Source organism: Salminus brasiliensis, chromosome 2, assembly GCF_030463535.1.
Source record: "Salminus brasiliensis chromosome 2, fSalBra1.hap2, whole genome shotgun sequence".
Lineage (NCBI taxonomy): Eukaryota > Metazoa > Chordata > Actinopteri > Characiformes > Bryconidae > Salminus > Salminus brasiliensis.
Genome location: NC_132879.1, coordinates 23,673,620 through 23,688,099, shown reverse-complemented (window position 1 = coordinate 23,688,099; position 14,480 = coordinate 23,673,620). Strand labels below are relative to the sequence as shown.

At 39.0% G+C, this 14,480-nt stretch overlaps 1 protein-coding gene across 1 annotated transcript in view; it reads right to left on the bottom strand.

The window, feature by feature from the left end:
• tmem266 (transmembrane protein 266) overlaps window positions 1-14,480 on the bottom strand; it is a 56,389-nt gene that overhangs the window by 5,768 nt on the left and 36,141 nt on the right. The window contains exons 5-9 of the mRNA XM_072670958.1: window positions 10,104-10,258; window positions 8,032-8,105; window positions 6,508-6,564; window positions 5,669-5,807; window positions 895-1,010 (exon numbers count right to left, since the gene is read on the bottom strand). Coding sequence (XP_072527059.1) covers window positions 895-1,010; window positions 5,669-5,807; window positions 6,508-6,564; window positions 8,032-8,105; window positions 10,104-10,258 — 541 coding nt within the window. The remainder of the gene's footprint in view (window positions 1-894; window positions 1,011-5,668; window positions 5,808-6,507; window positions 6,565-8,031; window positions 8,106-10,103; window positions 10,259-14,480) is intronic.

Sequence of the window (14,480 nt, the reverse complement as noted above, 5' to 3'; positions counted from 1 at the left end):
TTCTAGAGCAGTATTCTACACCTTAGTAAGATCATGAATGACTTAATGATTGCCTGACAATTTGACTCCAGGGCAAGAGCAAGGATAGAAAATACCAGGGGACAGATTCTTAAAAGTATCTTAAGAAAGAAATTCTTCTTAGATGAGCTTTTTATTCTTAATATTATACTTAAGAAAAAGTTCAGATAAATCCTTTATTGTTGTCATATTTTAAAAGTTTTTTTTTTTTAATCTTATTCAAAAATTCAAAAAACAATTTTTAAATGTTTTTAATAAACGATACGGCGGCCATTAGTCTTCAGTTCAAAAGACAAGTCTCTATAATTCAGTTTAAACAGTTGAATTACTAGAATTAATGTATAATTTAAGAAGATCAAAAGTAGAGAAGTAAAGAAAAGTAAAAGAAAAACAATGGCTTACTGACGTCATATTTTCCAAGAAGGATTTTTTTCAGTTTGTTGGCTGTCTTCTCCACTGTCATTTCTAGTTCTAGTTTAGTACAATTTTTGAATGCTTTAATTAGATTCTGTTCCTGTTCCACTTAACATAATTTTAACTAAATAACAAAAAACGTTAATTCAAATTTTAAAAATGTGTCGCACATCATTTATGATAAGCTGTAAATGTGTAAATGTGATGTACCAACGGCCACATATGATGTTTTGTGTTATTTAAATATTCTCATAAGTAAGTATTGAATATTTGAGAACTTCTTAAGTTTACCAGAGAACTGCATTTCAGAACATTTTTATAAAATTCCTTGGTGTTTAATTTAAGATTCTTCATAATTTTTCCTTAGGACATTTATTTGTGAATCCAGCCTTAGTGAAAGTGAGCAGTACTGGTATAGCAAGAGAGGAGAGAGAGGATGGATGAGTATTAGATGCTATTCACCGCCTGCTCTTGGCAGATTTGGGTGAGTCTCTCTAGCTGCTCCTCCCGCACAGCTTTAGCCTTCTCGTACTGCTGCAGCTCCAGCTCCATCTCCACTTTCACCTGCAGCACATATGCTTTAGGCACACACAGATAAGAGAGAAGAGAAAGGGATTTGTTATTTGCGTATTTAAGATGAAGCGTTAGGGATGTGCATTTCTTCTTCACAACTTCACAATGACTCAGCTTAAATGACTCGTAAGAACTGATTCATCAAAAATGTGAAATTTCACAGAGTTAATGTGATTAAATTATTCAGTACAAAAGTCAAAATTACTTAAAAAAACACTGAATAGATAAATGTTACTGAGGGATGTGTTTACACAGTAGTGGAATATGGACAATAAAACAACATGCAAAGCTCTTTTAGGACATTTCACATAAATCCAGAATTTTATTTAGTCCAAACATTAGCACATATTTTATTTAATAATATCTTATTATTTATAATATTATTTAGTTATTATATTAAATGAATGTAATTTATTCTAACATTACAAAATCCTAATTTATTGATTCATTTTCATTTCCCTCTGCAGCGCTGATAGCAGATCAGTCACAGGGTCTGCAGCTGCTCTCATTTTACAAAGAACTAGAAGCAAGCCCAATCTGAAGCAGTCCTACTCCTACCTGCAATATAAATGAGAGCTTCTCCATTCCACACTACTCTTTTTATTCACTGAGGAGTAATTTACACCCAGCAGGCAGAAGGCAACACAATGAGACTGTAGCTGTGGCCATGCACACACACTGTCAGCATTCTGCTTCATAGACTGAAAGTTTCTATTAGGGCTCATATTAGGCTCCTTCCTGCTGGTCTTCTAATGAGACTCTACCAGCTTAGCACAGACCACTGATAACTATCATCATCCAAATCTGTATCATTTTGTCATGCTAGGGCTTTTCAGGGGTGTCCTAACAGTCATTTTGACACGTGTACAGCAACACTGTCACTACCAAGTTGAGAATTGTTGATAGTAGCTGGTCAACAGCAGTACAGTGGTTTGAAGCTGTATCCTTTGCTTCATTGACCAATGGTGAATGAAGCAAAGAATGGCACCTCCAATACAGTGAATAACGGGTGATGGGCTAGTGGGATATTTCTCAGTTATCGAGATAACTTAAACCCAAAGTAGAGGACTGTTCAATAGCAATGTCCCTCAGTTCTCAGTCTCCAGAAGGAGACTGTTAGAAATAGAATGTCTCCCTGACAAAAAAACACAGTGACAACTACCAATACACATGTGGAGATTATAATGACTAGGGAGGAGATCGTAAAAATCAAGTGACATGACAGAGGATGAGTCAAATCAGTAGGCCTGTCAAGTATAACTGTAGTTGTATGGATGATAAATTGTCTCAGAAATAATTGCAGTAATGGGTAAAATAAGTATTGTGAGTTTAAGACCATTTAATGCCACGGATATAATGCTGCAATTACATCCTTTTAAAGAGCAATGAAACTTTAATTAAGAATAATTTCAGGGTGAGTTTTTTTTAATAGCAGCTTCACTGTGGCCATAAAGCTTGGTGTGTTCTATCTGTGAGCATGCACCATTTTGTGCTTTCACATTTACACTTACACTGTTGAGCAAAAGTATCTGTATAAATGTCGGTAATGTGGTATACATACATACTGAGATTATGTATATATATTGATAACATAATTATCGTGACAGCCTACAGGTAACCTTAATAAGATTTGATTGGTACAAAGCATGTTCTGCTGTATGGAGTAACATGCAGCAGGAAAGTATCAAGGAAAAAAACAGGCAAACGGTAAAAAGGGCTGACATCTGCACAGATGAATTTTGTGGTGGATGTTGTGGGGATTTCGTGGCGTGGCGGGGGGCTAAACCGAAGGCAAGTTGTGAATTGTTTCAGAAAGATCAAATTTGTCTGTGCAGTAAAAAAGCCACCTGTTTCTGAATAATTCATCAATACTGGGTTCACACCATAAGTGTGTGAGATGCTAAGTTTGTAAACGGCTCATTTGACCGAGACTAGTTTTCAATGTTCTCATTTTGAGATAAATTAATTAATAGAAAGCCTAAAACAGCCATTTTTAAAAAGTATAAAATACTTCAAATGTCAAAACACTTCAAACTAATAGCTGGTTCAATTCTGTTCCTCAAAAAAAGTAACATGAACAGTTGCTCTAAGTCTTGTACTTTCTGTCACAGTATGTCTTAAACAATGTCAAGCTTTAATAGAATATTCTACTTAAAGCCAGTGGTCATCTGGCAGTGATCCAGATTTCTGTGGACAGATATGGCCTCTTACAAAGCTTTTAAGAGAGTAACATCTCATTTATGTCACTCCCTAACAGCTGAACCAACTCTGTGCTGCTGTATTTTTAACTATACACCTGTTCCTCATTAACCTTACAGCATCTGCAGTTAAAAGGTTGTGACCTAGCCATACAAGGGACAACCACAGGATGGCGTAACACTAAAGAAGACACATCTCCAACCACATAGATTTCAGACTTAAACCTCCAACCACACAGAATTCAGACTTAAACCTCCAACCACAGAATCCAGACTTAAACCTCTAACCACACAGAACTCAGACTTAAACCTCCAACCACAGAATTCAGACTTAAACTTCCAACCACAGAACTCAGACTTAAACCTCCAACCACACAGAATTCAGACTTAAACCTCCAACCACAGAACTCAGACTTAAACCTCCAACCACACAGAATTCAGACTTAAACCTCCAACCACATAGAACTCAGACTTAAACCTCCAACCACATAGAACTCAGACTTAAAACTCTAACTATACAGAATGCAGACTCAAACCTCTAACCACACAGAATTCAGACTTAAATCTCTAACCACACAGAATGCAGACTTAAACCTCTAACTATACAGAATGCAGACTTAAACCTCTAACTATACAGAATGCAGACTTAAGCCTAACATACAATCAACATACTGCACACATTACACCAGTACTATTTAGAGCACAGGAAGAATGTAAATTCAGCCAGTTGAAGGTCTGTGGAAAGTCTCTGAGGCGTGATGCAATTAAGACACTGAGATGTCACTGTGGTCTGTGTTGAGTGATTTGGCAGGATTCCTTGCACACGGAAATAAAGTTCCTTAAAAGCGATACGTGACTGTATTTCACAACAGCCTAAGAATGCCATCTTTGCAAGTTCAGAGCTACTCAACAATAAAGGATGGAGCTTTAGCAGAGTATTTGCTGAGCTTTTAAAAGAGGAGTGTAATTGCTTGTCTGCTGTCATTCTCAGACTTCCTGTGAGACTGAGAGACAGTTTAAGCTGAGTGTGAATGAGGGTGACCTGCTGGGGCCATCGACCATGTATATGTCGGCATTAATTGGAGCTCTGCTTAAGCATTATAGACAGTCTGCTCTCCTCAGCATACAGGACAGATTTAATTGAACACAAGCTGGCTGAGTCGGGTTAGAAGTATCTATCGATTAAAGAGTAAATAGTGATATAATGACTAATTGTCACAACTTGCTCAGCCCTCCTCACCTATTTATGGAAGCTAAAGAATTTCTTTTTATTCAAATTGGGATTGTATCTCATGTTAGGAAACATGCTTAAAGGATAAGGATAAGAACAGCTCTAAGGGTAAGACCAATAACCTCACCTGAAACTAGTTGGAAAATTGACTGAATTAAAAGCACCTCTTACAGCAGGTATCATCACAAAGCAATTTTACAAAAATGTAATGAGCCTTTAGGGAGTAAGATAAGAAATCTGCAAAAGGCTTGTTCCCTGGTCAATACTGGACAATAAAACAAAAAGACAACAATAGCAAAGTTGCTAAATAATGAATAAAAAACAGAAAGACACTAATCATTAAACAATTTAGATGAGTCAACAAAAACAATACCTACTATTTAAAGCTTAATCAGATAATAGAATAAGAAAGATAATTAAATACGTAATTGCTGTAAGTATGTGTTAGAACATACAAGTTTAGTTAGATATGCTGGCAGATTTTATTGTTCTCTCTCTTTGCTGCTTCTGCTGGCACCTAGGTCGTCAGAAAGACAATAAAAGGAGTAAAGAAGACTGGTTTCATGAAATTAGTAAAAATATCAATTATTTCAGTGGTGTTATCAATTATTTTACCATGTTGTATATATTTTAATGATTAAAATGCACAAATATCTCTTATATCTGTTGCAGCCCTAGATACAGTTACACCATATGTCCAAATGTTTGTGGACACCCCTTCTAATGAATGCATTCTGCTACTTAAGTTGAACCTGCTGACACAGATACACAACTTGTATAGGACTCTGGAGCAGATAAACATGAGCATATTTTTGTAATTCTAGACGTGGGCTAGGGGGGCATAAAGCTGTTTTTTTTTGGAGTGGGGGTTAAGTTGGGGAGTTGAGGATGAAATAGGGTGGTGATCATTAAGCATCCTGTTCTCACTAACACTTTTGTTCTTTTGCAATCAAATCCTGATAGCAAAAATCCAGAATCTAGTAGAAGGCCTTCCTCGGACAGAAGACAGCTACAAAAGCAGATTTCAGAAGAAACAATGAATAAGCAGGTGTCCTGATACTTTTGTCCGTGTAGTGTCCTTATAAATGTTGTTTAGCCTTGTTTTTTATGCTGTTTCATGGATCACATAATTTCAACTGGATACAAATCCTTTATCTTTTCATTTCTTTCGAGTCCATGTAAAATACACATCAAGGAAGAACAAGTCAAGAAAAAAAGCAGTGGTATGGTTTACCATCAATGATTCTCTTGACCCTCCAGATACGGAGGGTGATGATGAGGCTGATGGCGTCCCAGGGGCTGCTAGGCCCATTAGCAACGGTGGAGGCAACCATCGGGGCCAGAGAGAGCACAATCACAGCACCATCAAAGACCTACATTCAACACACAAAGACACATTTCTAGTCCATTTCTAGTCCATTTCTAGTCCTTTCTAGTACAATACATGGTCCAGTTATTTTATTTTATCATGTAGAATTTGTTCCACGCTTGCAGCAATGAGACAGGCAGAGTTCTAGGCAGATAATCGATTAAATGCAAGAAACAAACAAACAAAAAATAAATAACAGAGAAAAGAAAAGCAGGTCACAAATTTAAAAAAATAATATAACGATTACTGTAGCTTAGAACAAGGAAGATACAAGCAGAGAAGTGAAAGAAAGAGAGGTGGCTATATAGTATTCACAGTATATGTTCTGTGAATACTATATATACTATATGTCCAAAACGTTTCTCAACACACTCAAACAGAATCAGGCATAAAGGGGGGGGGCACACACGCAAACAGCGTGAGCACAATAGCAGGCCTCTGCTACTCCACTATGGCTGTGACATTGAGACCATGACACTGCAGCACAGAGATAGACTCATCCCTTGTTACCTCTCTCTTTTTCTCTCGCTCTTCCCATTTTGCTCTCACTCTCCCTCTCTTTCACCATTTCACTCTTTCACTTCTTTTTACTATGTCTCCCTTTGTTTCTTCCTCACTCTTTTACAGCCTCTCTCAGTCTCTTTTACTCTCTCTCTCTCTGTCTTTTCCTCCCACTCGTCCTAATGGGGCCCAGGGGAGCTTACCTCAACTTTGTTCTCTATGTAATCCCATATCCCCAGCACCACAATCCTGAAGACAGTCTGAGAGTGAGAGAAAGAAAGTAAGAGAGAAAGAAGAAGAAGAAGAAGAAGAAGAAGAAGAAGAAGATGTGCATAAAGTCACAAAGCAGGGAAAACAATTAACTGCAAAAAAACAAAGATCAACATTTTTGGCAGGTCAGTACGTCCATATCTCTGTTACCAAGCATCTAGGCTGTTGACCCTAGTAGAAAGTCTGTATTTATAGTACTTACTGAGCACTTTATTAGGAAGATCTATACACCTACACATTCATGCAATTATCTAATCTGTCATTTGTGTGGCAGTGGTGCAGTGCATACAATTATGTAGATATGGACCAGCAGCTTTAGGTAATGTTCACTTCTACCTTCCTTATACTCATTCTTTAGAGTATTTCTAGAACTGCTGATCTTCTGGGATTTTCAGCACAACACTCTCTAGAATTTATTCAAAATGGTCCAAAGAGACAAAAACAACCTGTGAGCAGCAGGCCTGCAGAGAAAAATGCTTTTTTGATGACAAAGATCAACAAACCACACTGTACAATTTTGGTGAGCAGAAAAGCATCTCAGAGTGCAGAACAGGCCAAACCTTGAGGTGAATGGAGGTTGGGTTCCACTTCTGTCAGCCAAGAACAGAAAGCTGAGGCTGCAGTGGGCACGGGCTCACCAAAACTGACTTGACCCTGACCCTGATGAAGAACTTGTTGCCAACAGCATGAATCCATCAAACTCAACTTACCTATCAACTGTCCAGGCTGGTGAAGGTGGTGTAATAGTGTGGGAAATTTTATCCTGGCACTCTTTGGCTAAGATAATAATACACCACATTACAAAGCAAAGGTCATCTCAAACTGCTTTCACGAACATGACAATGAGTTCAGTGCTCTTCAGTGGCTTATCCAGTCACCGGGTCCGAATCCAATTGAACACTTTTGGGATGTGGTAGAACAGATGATCATGCTAACATGGACCAGAATCCTTGTGGAATCCATGCTTCAAAGCACTGAGGTTGTTTTGAAAGCAAAGGGAGGCCCTACCTATTATTAGTTTATTGTTCCTAATAAAGTGCTCAGTGCGTGTATAATGGACAAAGGGGAAAGCATAAGGAGACAGACAGATGAGCGTCTTCTAGCCCAGGCCATGCAGCCTAGCTACACATAATAAGTTTCTGGAACAAAGAAGACACTCCATAATTCAAAATGGAAAGGATCTGGTGTAGCAGCAACAGTATTTATACCTTCACCACTTGTAAGCATCTATGAATCCTTAGAATCTGAACACTTCAGCAAAACTTAATTCCAATATTAAATCTACTTTTCTTTCACCCCTTTGCAAAGCGCAGCTCATGAATCATCAGTGACATGTGATATAAATTCATAAACTCCACAACAACAGGATATGCTACGAGTAGGAGATGCTGACTCAGAGCTCTAAAGACCCCTTCTCTCTAGTTTTCAGCTGTTCCTGCAGTTATTTTAAAACACACCTCAGTGAAGAAAACTGAGAGAATGACCAGGCTGATCCAGTGGATGATGCCAGCAAACTGGATCGCATTGGTAACTGAGGAGATAAAACAGATGGAAGGATGTGACGCTCTTTCTGCAGAAAACCATAGTGGCCTGTTATATATAAACAACAACCATAAAGTTATAAATGCTTTAATACAATACAACACAGGGTGATCACATACATACAGAGGCTACTCAAAAGCAAATAGACCAAAAAAGGTTGATAATATATAGTTTATATCTAAATATTTAACTATATCAATATCTAAAAGTAATTATCACAATATGTTCTTGTTAAAAATTAGATAATCACTGTATTAATGCCTTGCTACTATAATCCACTGTTCAACAGTAACATTTCTTATTTAATATTCTCATCTGTTTAAAATTATATTAGTTCTCTCTAGCTTGTCATTGATTCACTTTCTCAACTTTCTCAAAGGGAACAGAATTATATTAAGGGGGATACAATCATTAATAATATTGTCCAGGTCTGTACTACACCTAGTAATTGTTCTAGAGGAGGCACCAGTTTAAGGACCTCATTTGTTTCAGATGCTATTAGGATATTCTTCAATCAAAACAAACTCCACACCAAATTATTAAGGTACCAATGTCATAAAATGCAAAATACAGTAAGTACACAAAATATCATGTAGTGTACTTCTGAGCACTAGTTCAACTTTTTTTTCTGTTCTTCTGTGTTCTTACATACCTCCTATCTGACATATATATATATATATATATATATATATATATATATATATATATATATATATAGCACACAGGCACCATTATCCTGTAACTACATTATCATTTGGATCCTGTTACAGAGGTAGTTTCACAATCAGAATACAAAGGCTGCCAATAAAACCGCCTTGTAATTATCACTAATTCATGCCCTCACAAGTATTTCAGCATGTCTACGTACATATTAAGGCCATTTCCCCATTGAGGACCTTAAAGTATCACTTGTACGGTAGACACAAATTTCCCACACGTAGCTTCGTGCAACATTCAGAAGACATGAAAAGCTCTATTTCCCATTACGGCAGCCATCTAAACTGAAAGCATGTCAGGTATTTATGTTATTCAGATCCACCCGTCCACTCCCACAGGGCCAGCCACATTTGCTCTCGCAGCAGTTTACCTCTGCCTGCCTGTCTATTTATCAGCCCAATTATGGATAATCACTGTGCTGCATTCAGCTGTCACCCTGCCATCCCCCCTTCCCTTCATGCACCACCTCCTAGCCCATCTGTCTTTGTTTGTCTCATTCACTGATCTGTCCATCAGTCCATTCATCTCCCTCCATCCATTAATCCAGACGGCCGCGTTGCCGTCCCTCCATCTACTCTTCTGCTAATCTCTGGCTTCACATTTGTCTTCCTCTCCCGCCTCCCTCTTTCTCCCTCTGTCTATCAGGACTTCTAAAAGGCCAGACAGGACGCAGAGATAGAGGCTGACTTATGGCCGCTGTCATCTCTCTCGTAGCCCTTGTGCTGTGCTCTCGGCTACAGGCTGGTGACTGCCCCACTTATTATGAAGGAGAGCATCTATCTAGTGTCAGATCATGTAGATTAGCTTGGCTTCTCGTGCCACGAGGGAGAATGCCACATAGGCGAAAGCCTCCGCTGTGTTTTCGAAAGGGAACAGCAGCAAGAGCTGAGCCCGACCCGTCGGTGACGCAGGATAGGACATTTATAGAAGAGACGGGATTTGTGGTTTCAGTCAACTTCATTAGGAAAGTTTAATCTAGAGTCTCTTCTAAAAGTCCTGGGGCAGCCAAGCGATACTTTTTACCTATGCTATGTACCTAAGGAACTGTAATTCAGGCAGAAAAGACAAAAGTGAAGAATATTGCTGATTATTGCAAAACTATTTATTAGCTTTTCTTTCACAGGAGATAAACTAACAAGTGTTTTGATAGAACAGGTTTACCAGACAAAATGTCTTGGTGGGAGTAAACTCCTGGGAGCTAAGTTTACAGACGTTAAACCACAGTTACTACAGTATATGCCGAGGTAGCCTCAGCTGATCAGGTACTTACATTGCAGCAGCTTGGTGTCGATAAGCAGCTCCAGGCTCAGCAAGACCACCACCAGGATCACACAGGCCACCAGGAAACAGTTAAACCCTGCACTCAACAAACACACCTGCCACAGTGCTGCCCTCCGCCCACAACATGGCTTCAGCCAGTTGGACCTGGGAGAGACAGAGAGAGAAAGAGATAAATATCTGAACAAATATCGAAATATTTGAACAACTTGATGTGTATGTTCACTTGTATCGGTGTGTATACAGTGAGCAGACATGAAGCACAGTACAGATTTTTGCTCACTCTCATCGTCAGCAGGTGCCAACTTGTGCATGTAAAATCTAACCTTTAAAGTAACAGAAAAACAACCATATAAATATTATACAGTGGCATGCAGATGTTACGGTACCCTGATCAAAATGTTGTTATTTCTATGACCTGAATTACAAAAAGAATAAAGTTAAAAATTACACATTGTTATTTTAAGCAAGAATATTGTTTTATCTGAACAAAACGAAGAAGTTTAAGCAAAAGTTTGGGCACCTAACGAGGTCAGTATTTAGTAACACCCACTTTGGTATCACAGCTAGTAATTGCTTTCTGTAGACAGTTAAGAGTCTTGATTGTAGGATTTTTACAGTCATGTGAAAAAGTTAGGACACCCCATTAAAACTTTTGTCTTTTTTTAATATATTGAAACTAGGGCCGCCAATGCGATAAAAATATATAATATTAGATAAAAAAATAGTGCCGTTAGCACAAGTTATTATATATATATATATATATATATATATATATATATATCCGTATTTCATGTTGAGACTTGACCGTGCACGGCATCTTTTATTAAGAGTAGAGGAGTAAGTGAGTGATGGAGAAAGGTTTGTTTCATTTCAAAAGTTTGCCCGATGGCTCACTGGACAAAAACAAAGGCAGCAGTTATTGTCAGGCTGACTTTAGCTATCACCCGAGTACATCCAGCCTGAAATACCACATGGGTCAACTATTATCTACACAAGCTATATGAAACGGAGAGGGCAAAATTAGCTTAGCCACTATTGCTCTTCCGGGTGATTATTGGACATCACTAGGTAGCTTTCTCTGAGTTACAGGTCATAATAAAGATGAACAGTGGTGACTTCTTTCACAAGGTTTAACGGTCATGAAAACAGAGGAGAGGCATCGTGCTGCGACCTGTGCAGAACATTTTATGGATGTGGTGAAGCAGTGGAGCATAGAAAGTAAAGTGAGCCTAAACAGATGTTTAGTGCAAGGAATGTGATAGCAGTGATGAGACCTACATGGTATGAGAGTGAATAAAACTCCCTTACAGTTGTTTCTTGTCTCAGCAGTGTAATTTAAGAATATTTAGCATAGAATTTACTATTTTAATTTATTTAATTAAAATACAATTTTAATTGTAACATTTCACTAAAAAAATTTAGAGAAAATTTTAGAGATCTTTTTTTTTAAATGCGATTAATCGTGATTAAAGTTTTGAAGCGTTTGACAGCCCTAATTTAAACATTTGGTCTTCACTTGAACAATACTGGGAGATGAAGGTAAAATAACTAAACACATAAAACTGAAGAAATGTCTTATACAAGTCACCTGTAATCAACTGCATATGCTTGGAAGATCAGCCTGTCTGAGGACATTTAGTTTGGTTTGCTCTTGATTGGTAAAGTGATTGCTGTGACTTTAGAAAGAACTTACATATTTAATTCATACCATACATGACCACACCTAGAAATCCTAATACTAATGCACTGACTAACTGTCGTTCTGTGTTCATCTATAATCCTCAGACTTTGTCAAGCATTAAACTTTTTGCGGGCCCCTGTGCTGAGCAGGGTTCTGTGTGATTAATCACTTATGCTCTCTTCGTCCCTCTCTCTCTGCCTCCCTCCACCACCTCTCCTCCCTGCTTCATTCCCTTCCTCCCTCCTATAAAGACTGACTAATTGAATTGCCCTGTTGATGGCCTTATTCGCTCCTGTGCTCTCTGTATTCCTGTCACTCTCCTGCTTCCTCACCCCCCCCCCTCCATTTCCCTCTCTATCTGGCTCTCTCTCCCCCTCCTGCCGTCTGCTCCTGTACCACTGCCATCAACAATCTCCATCTTGGCACTTAACAAGAGTGCAGGGATATTCATTATCAGGAACATATGTTATTATCTGCATTCTATAATCATAGGAATGCTTTGGTGACTTTGTCCAGGCAAAAATTTGCATCCAAGAGCTTTCTGGAACGTGTCCCATTGCAACAACTCCCTTTTGATTAAACACTGACTGAAAGCACGATGCAATAATTCTGACAGTTCGTACTGAAATTCTGGAGGACAGTCATTTGCGTAGTATTTTCCAATGTCAGCTCCAAGCTCGTGCTGCGCATCCCGTCTCTTTCCCAAGGGAGCGGATCTTGATCTTGGCAGGACGGGACCGGCCCATTTGTGGTGCCACTATAACCTCATCCTGTGTCCCTGTCCACACACGCAAACACACACACACACACACACACACACACACACACACACACCATCTGGAAGCCACAGACTCCATCTTTCACATGCGGCCAAAAAGATGATTGCTTAACAGCATGGCAGTGCCTACATTTGATTAGCCAGACAATGTTTACAATGCTTTAGGCTTTGCCCTTGTGTGGCGCAAGCGAGAAGGGCAGAGGAAACACTGGAGTGGAGTGCGTGGCGGAGAGGTGACACCTGGTTATAACACCCTAGCACTTCATAATGCTTCGTCCTCCCTGAAGTGCATTCTCTAGCTCCCCTGAGAGTCTGGCAATGCAGCCCTGCTCTCTGATCAGCTGATGCTGCACTGTATTAGTAAGTTTGCAGCAAGTGTAGAGTGTAGTTTCAAGTAAAAGATATACCACAATTTTAAAGAGCTGACAAGACTTTAGGCACATCTACAGCAGAGACTGCAGTGTAGGATCATATACGGCCTAATAGGTAAAAATATTAAACATATTCTAAAAAAATGGTTCTCTGTAATTTGCCATCTGAGCATGACTGTTTCACAAGAGTGTCGGGAGCAGAAGACCCACATGGTAACTAAGACACACAGTCGTAGACAAAAGACAAAAATAGCATGTCATTGTCTGCTTTTCAGATAGCTTGGTTTTAATTTAGTAAATAGAACAAGGACACACAGTGTAATTGATGCAAAGTACCGAAAGCTATTAGAGTACTACTAGTGTCCACTTGTGGACAGTCCTGTCAAACCTGAGTAAATGAGTTACATGTTAGGTCCATCAGGTGCTTCCCATCTAAAAGTCAATGCCACTGGCTGAAGGGATCATTATTACAGGAAAAATATTCGAATATAGATGCAATGTATCTCACAGTTCCTTATGCAAATCAGCTCACCTCTACTTTAATACTTGGATTGTCATGTAATATTTGTTTATGTGTCTATTTATTATTGCTTCACCTTTCACACTCAGTAAAACAGCTTTACCTAGTGCAGCATCCTGGAGTGACATTGACAAAGATGCCATTCTCCCTATTACAAACCAGAGAGACAAAATTACTCTGTTAAAGCTGTTCTTTTAAAATATAACTGCTACACAATGTCACTTGAACCAATTCAGGATGATTCTGATTAACTGATGAAAAAATTGAGAACTGGGAACAGAAAATCATATGCCAAATCATATTTGTGTAAAATCCTGTAATATGACTTTACTGTGTCAGCCAATATGCTTCTATCACTTCAGATGTCAGTTCTGTATCTTCCAGTCTGAGATCTGTTTAGCAGTTTCAAGCAAAAAACAAAAGCTGGAAAAGTAATAGCAAGCTTCCAATTGAGCTGTAATAGCAAAGCCTGCCCCAAATCCAACTGTACTATCCTCCTCTCCATCCCTCAGGTCCAACAGTGTGACTGAGGGAGTGTGTCTTGCTGGAATTTATGGGCAATAAATCATAGCGAATAGAGGCATACACGTCAGTGTTGAGCAGCAGAGCAGGCAGGCAAGCTGATTTAGCCTGGGACCCACCGTTCCTCAGGAGGGTCCCAGCAGCGCAGCGACACAAAGCAGGGCTATGAAACCCCAAACAGAGCTGTCAAAAAGCTCTGGGCCTCACAATAGCAGGTGAATAAGCTTCCAAATTGACCCTAAAGCTCCAAATGTCATGAATGTCATGGTATGCTGCTCAGATAACATGTCAAAAGTGCACTAATGCAGAACAGTCTGGGGACCAAATTCCTAACAAAGTGTTCTTGCATGGCATTAGATGGTATCCTAGACATGTAGGACATGCCAATTTCCTGTGAAACCGCTAATTTCAAATGCGAACGCTCAGGCTTCCCTACAGCCAAATAACAACAAGTATTGTGAAAGTGTAAGGTGATTTTATGACTGGCTCAATTG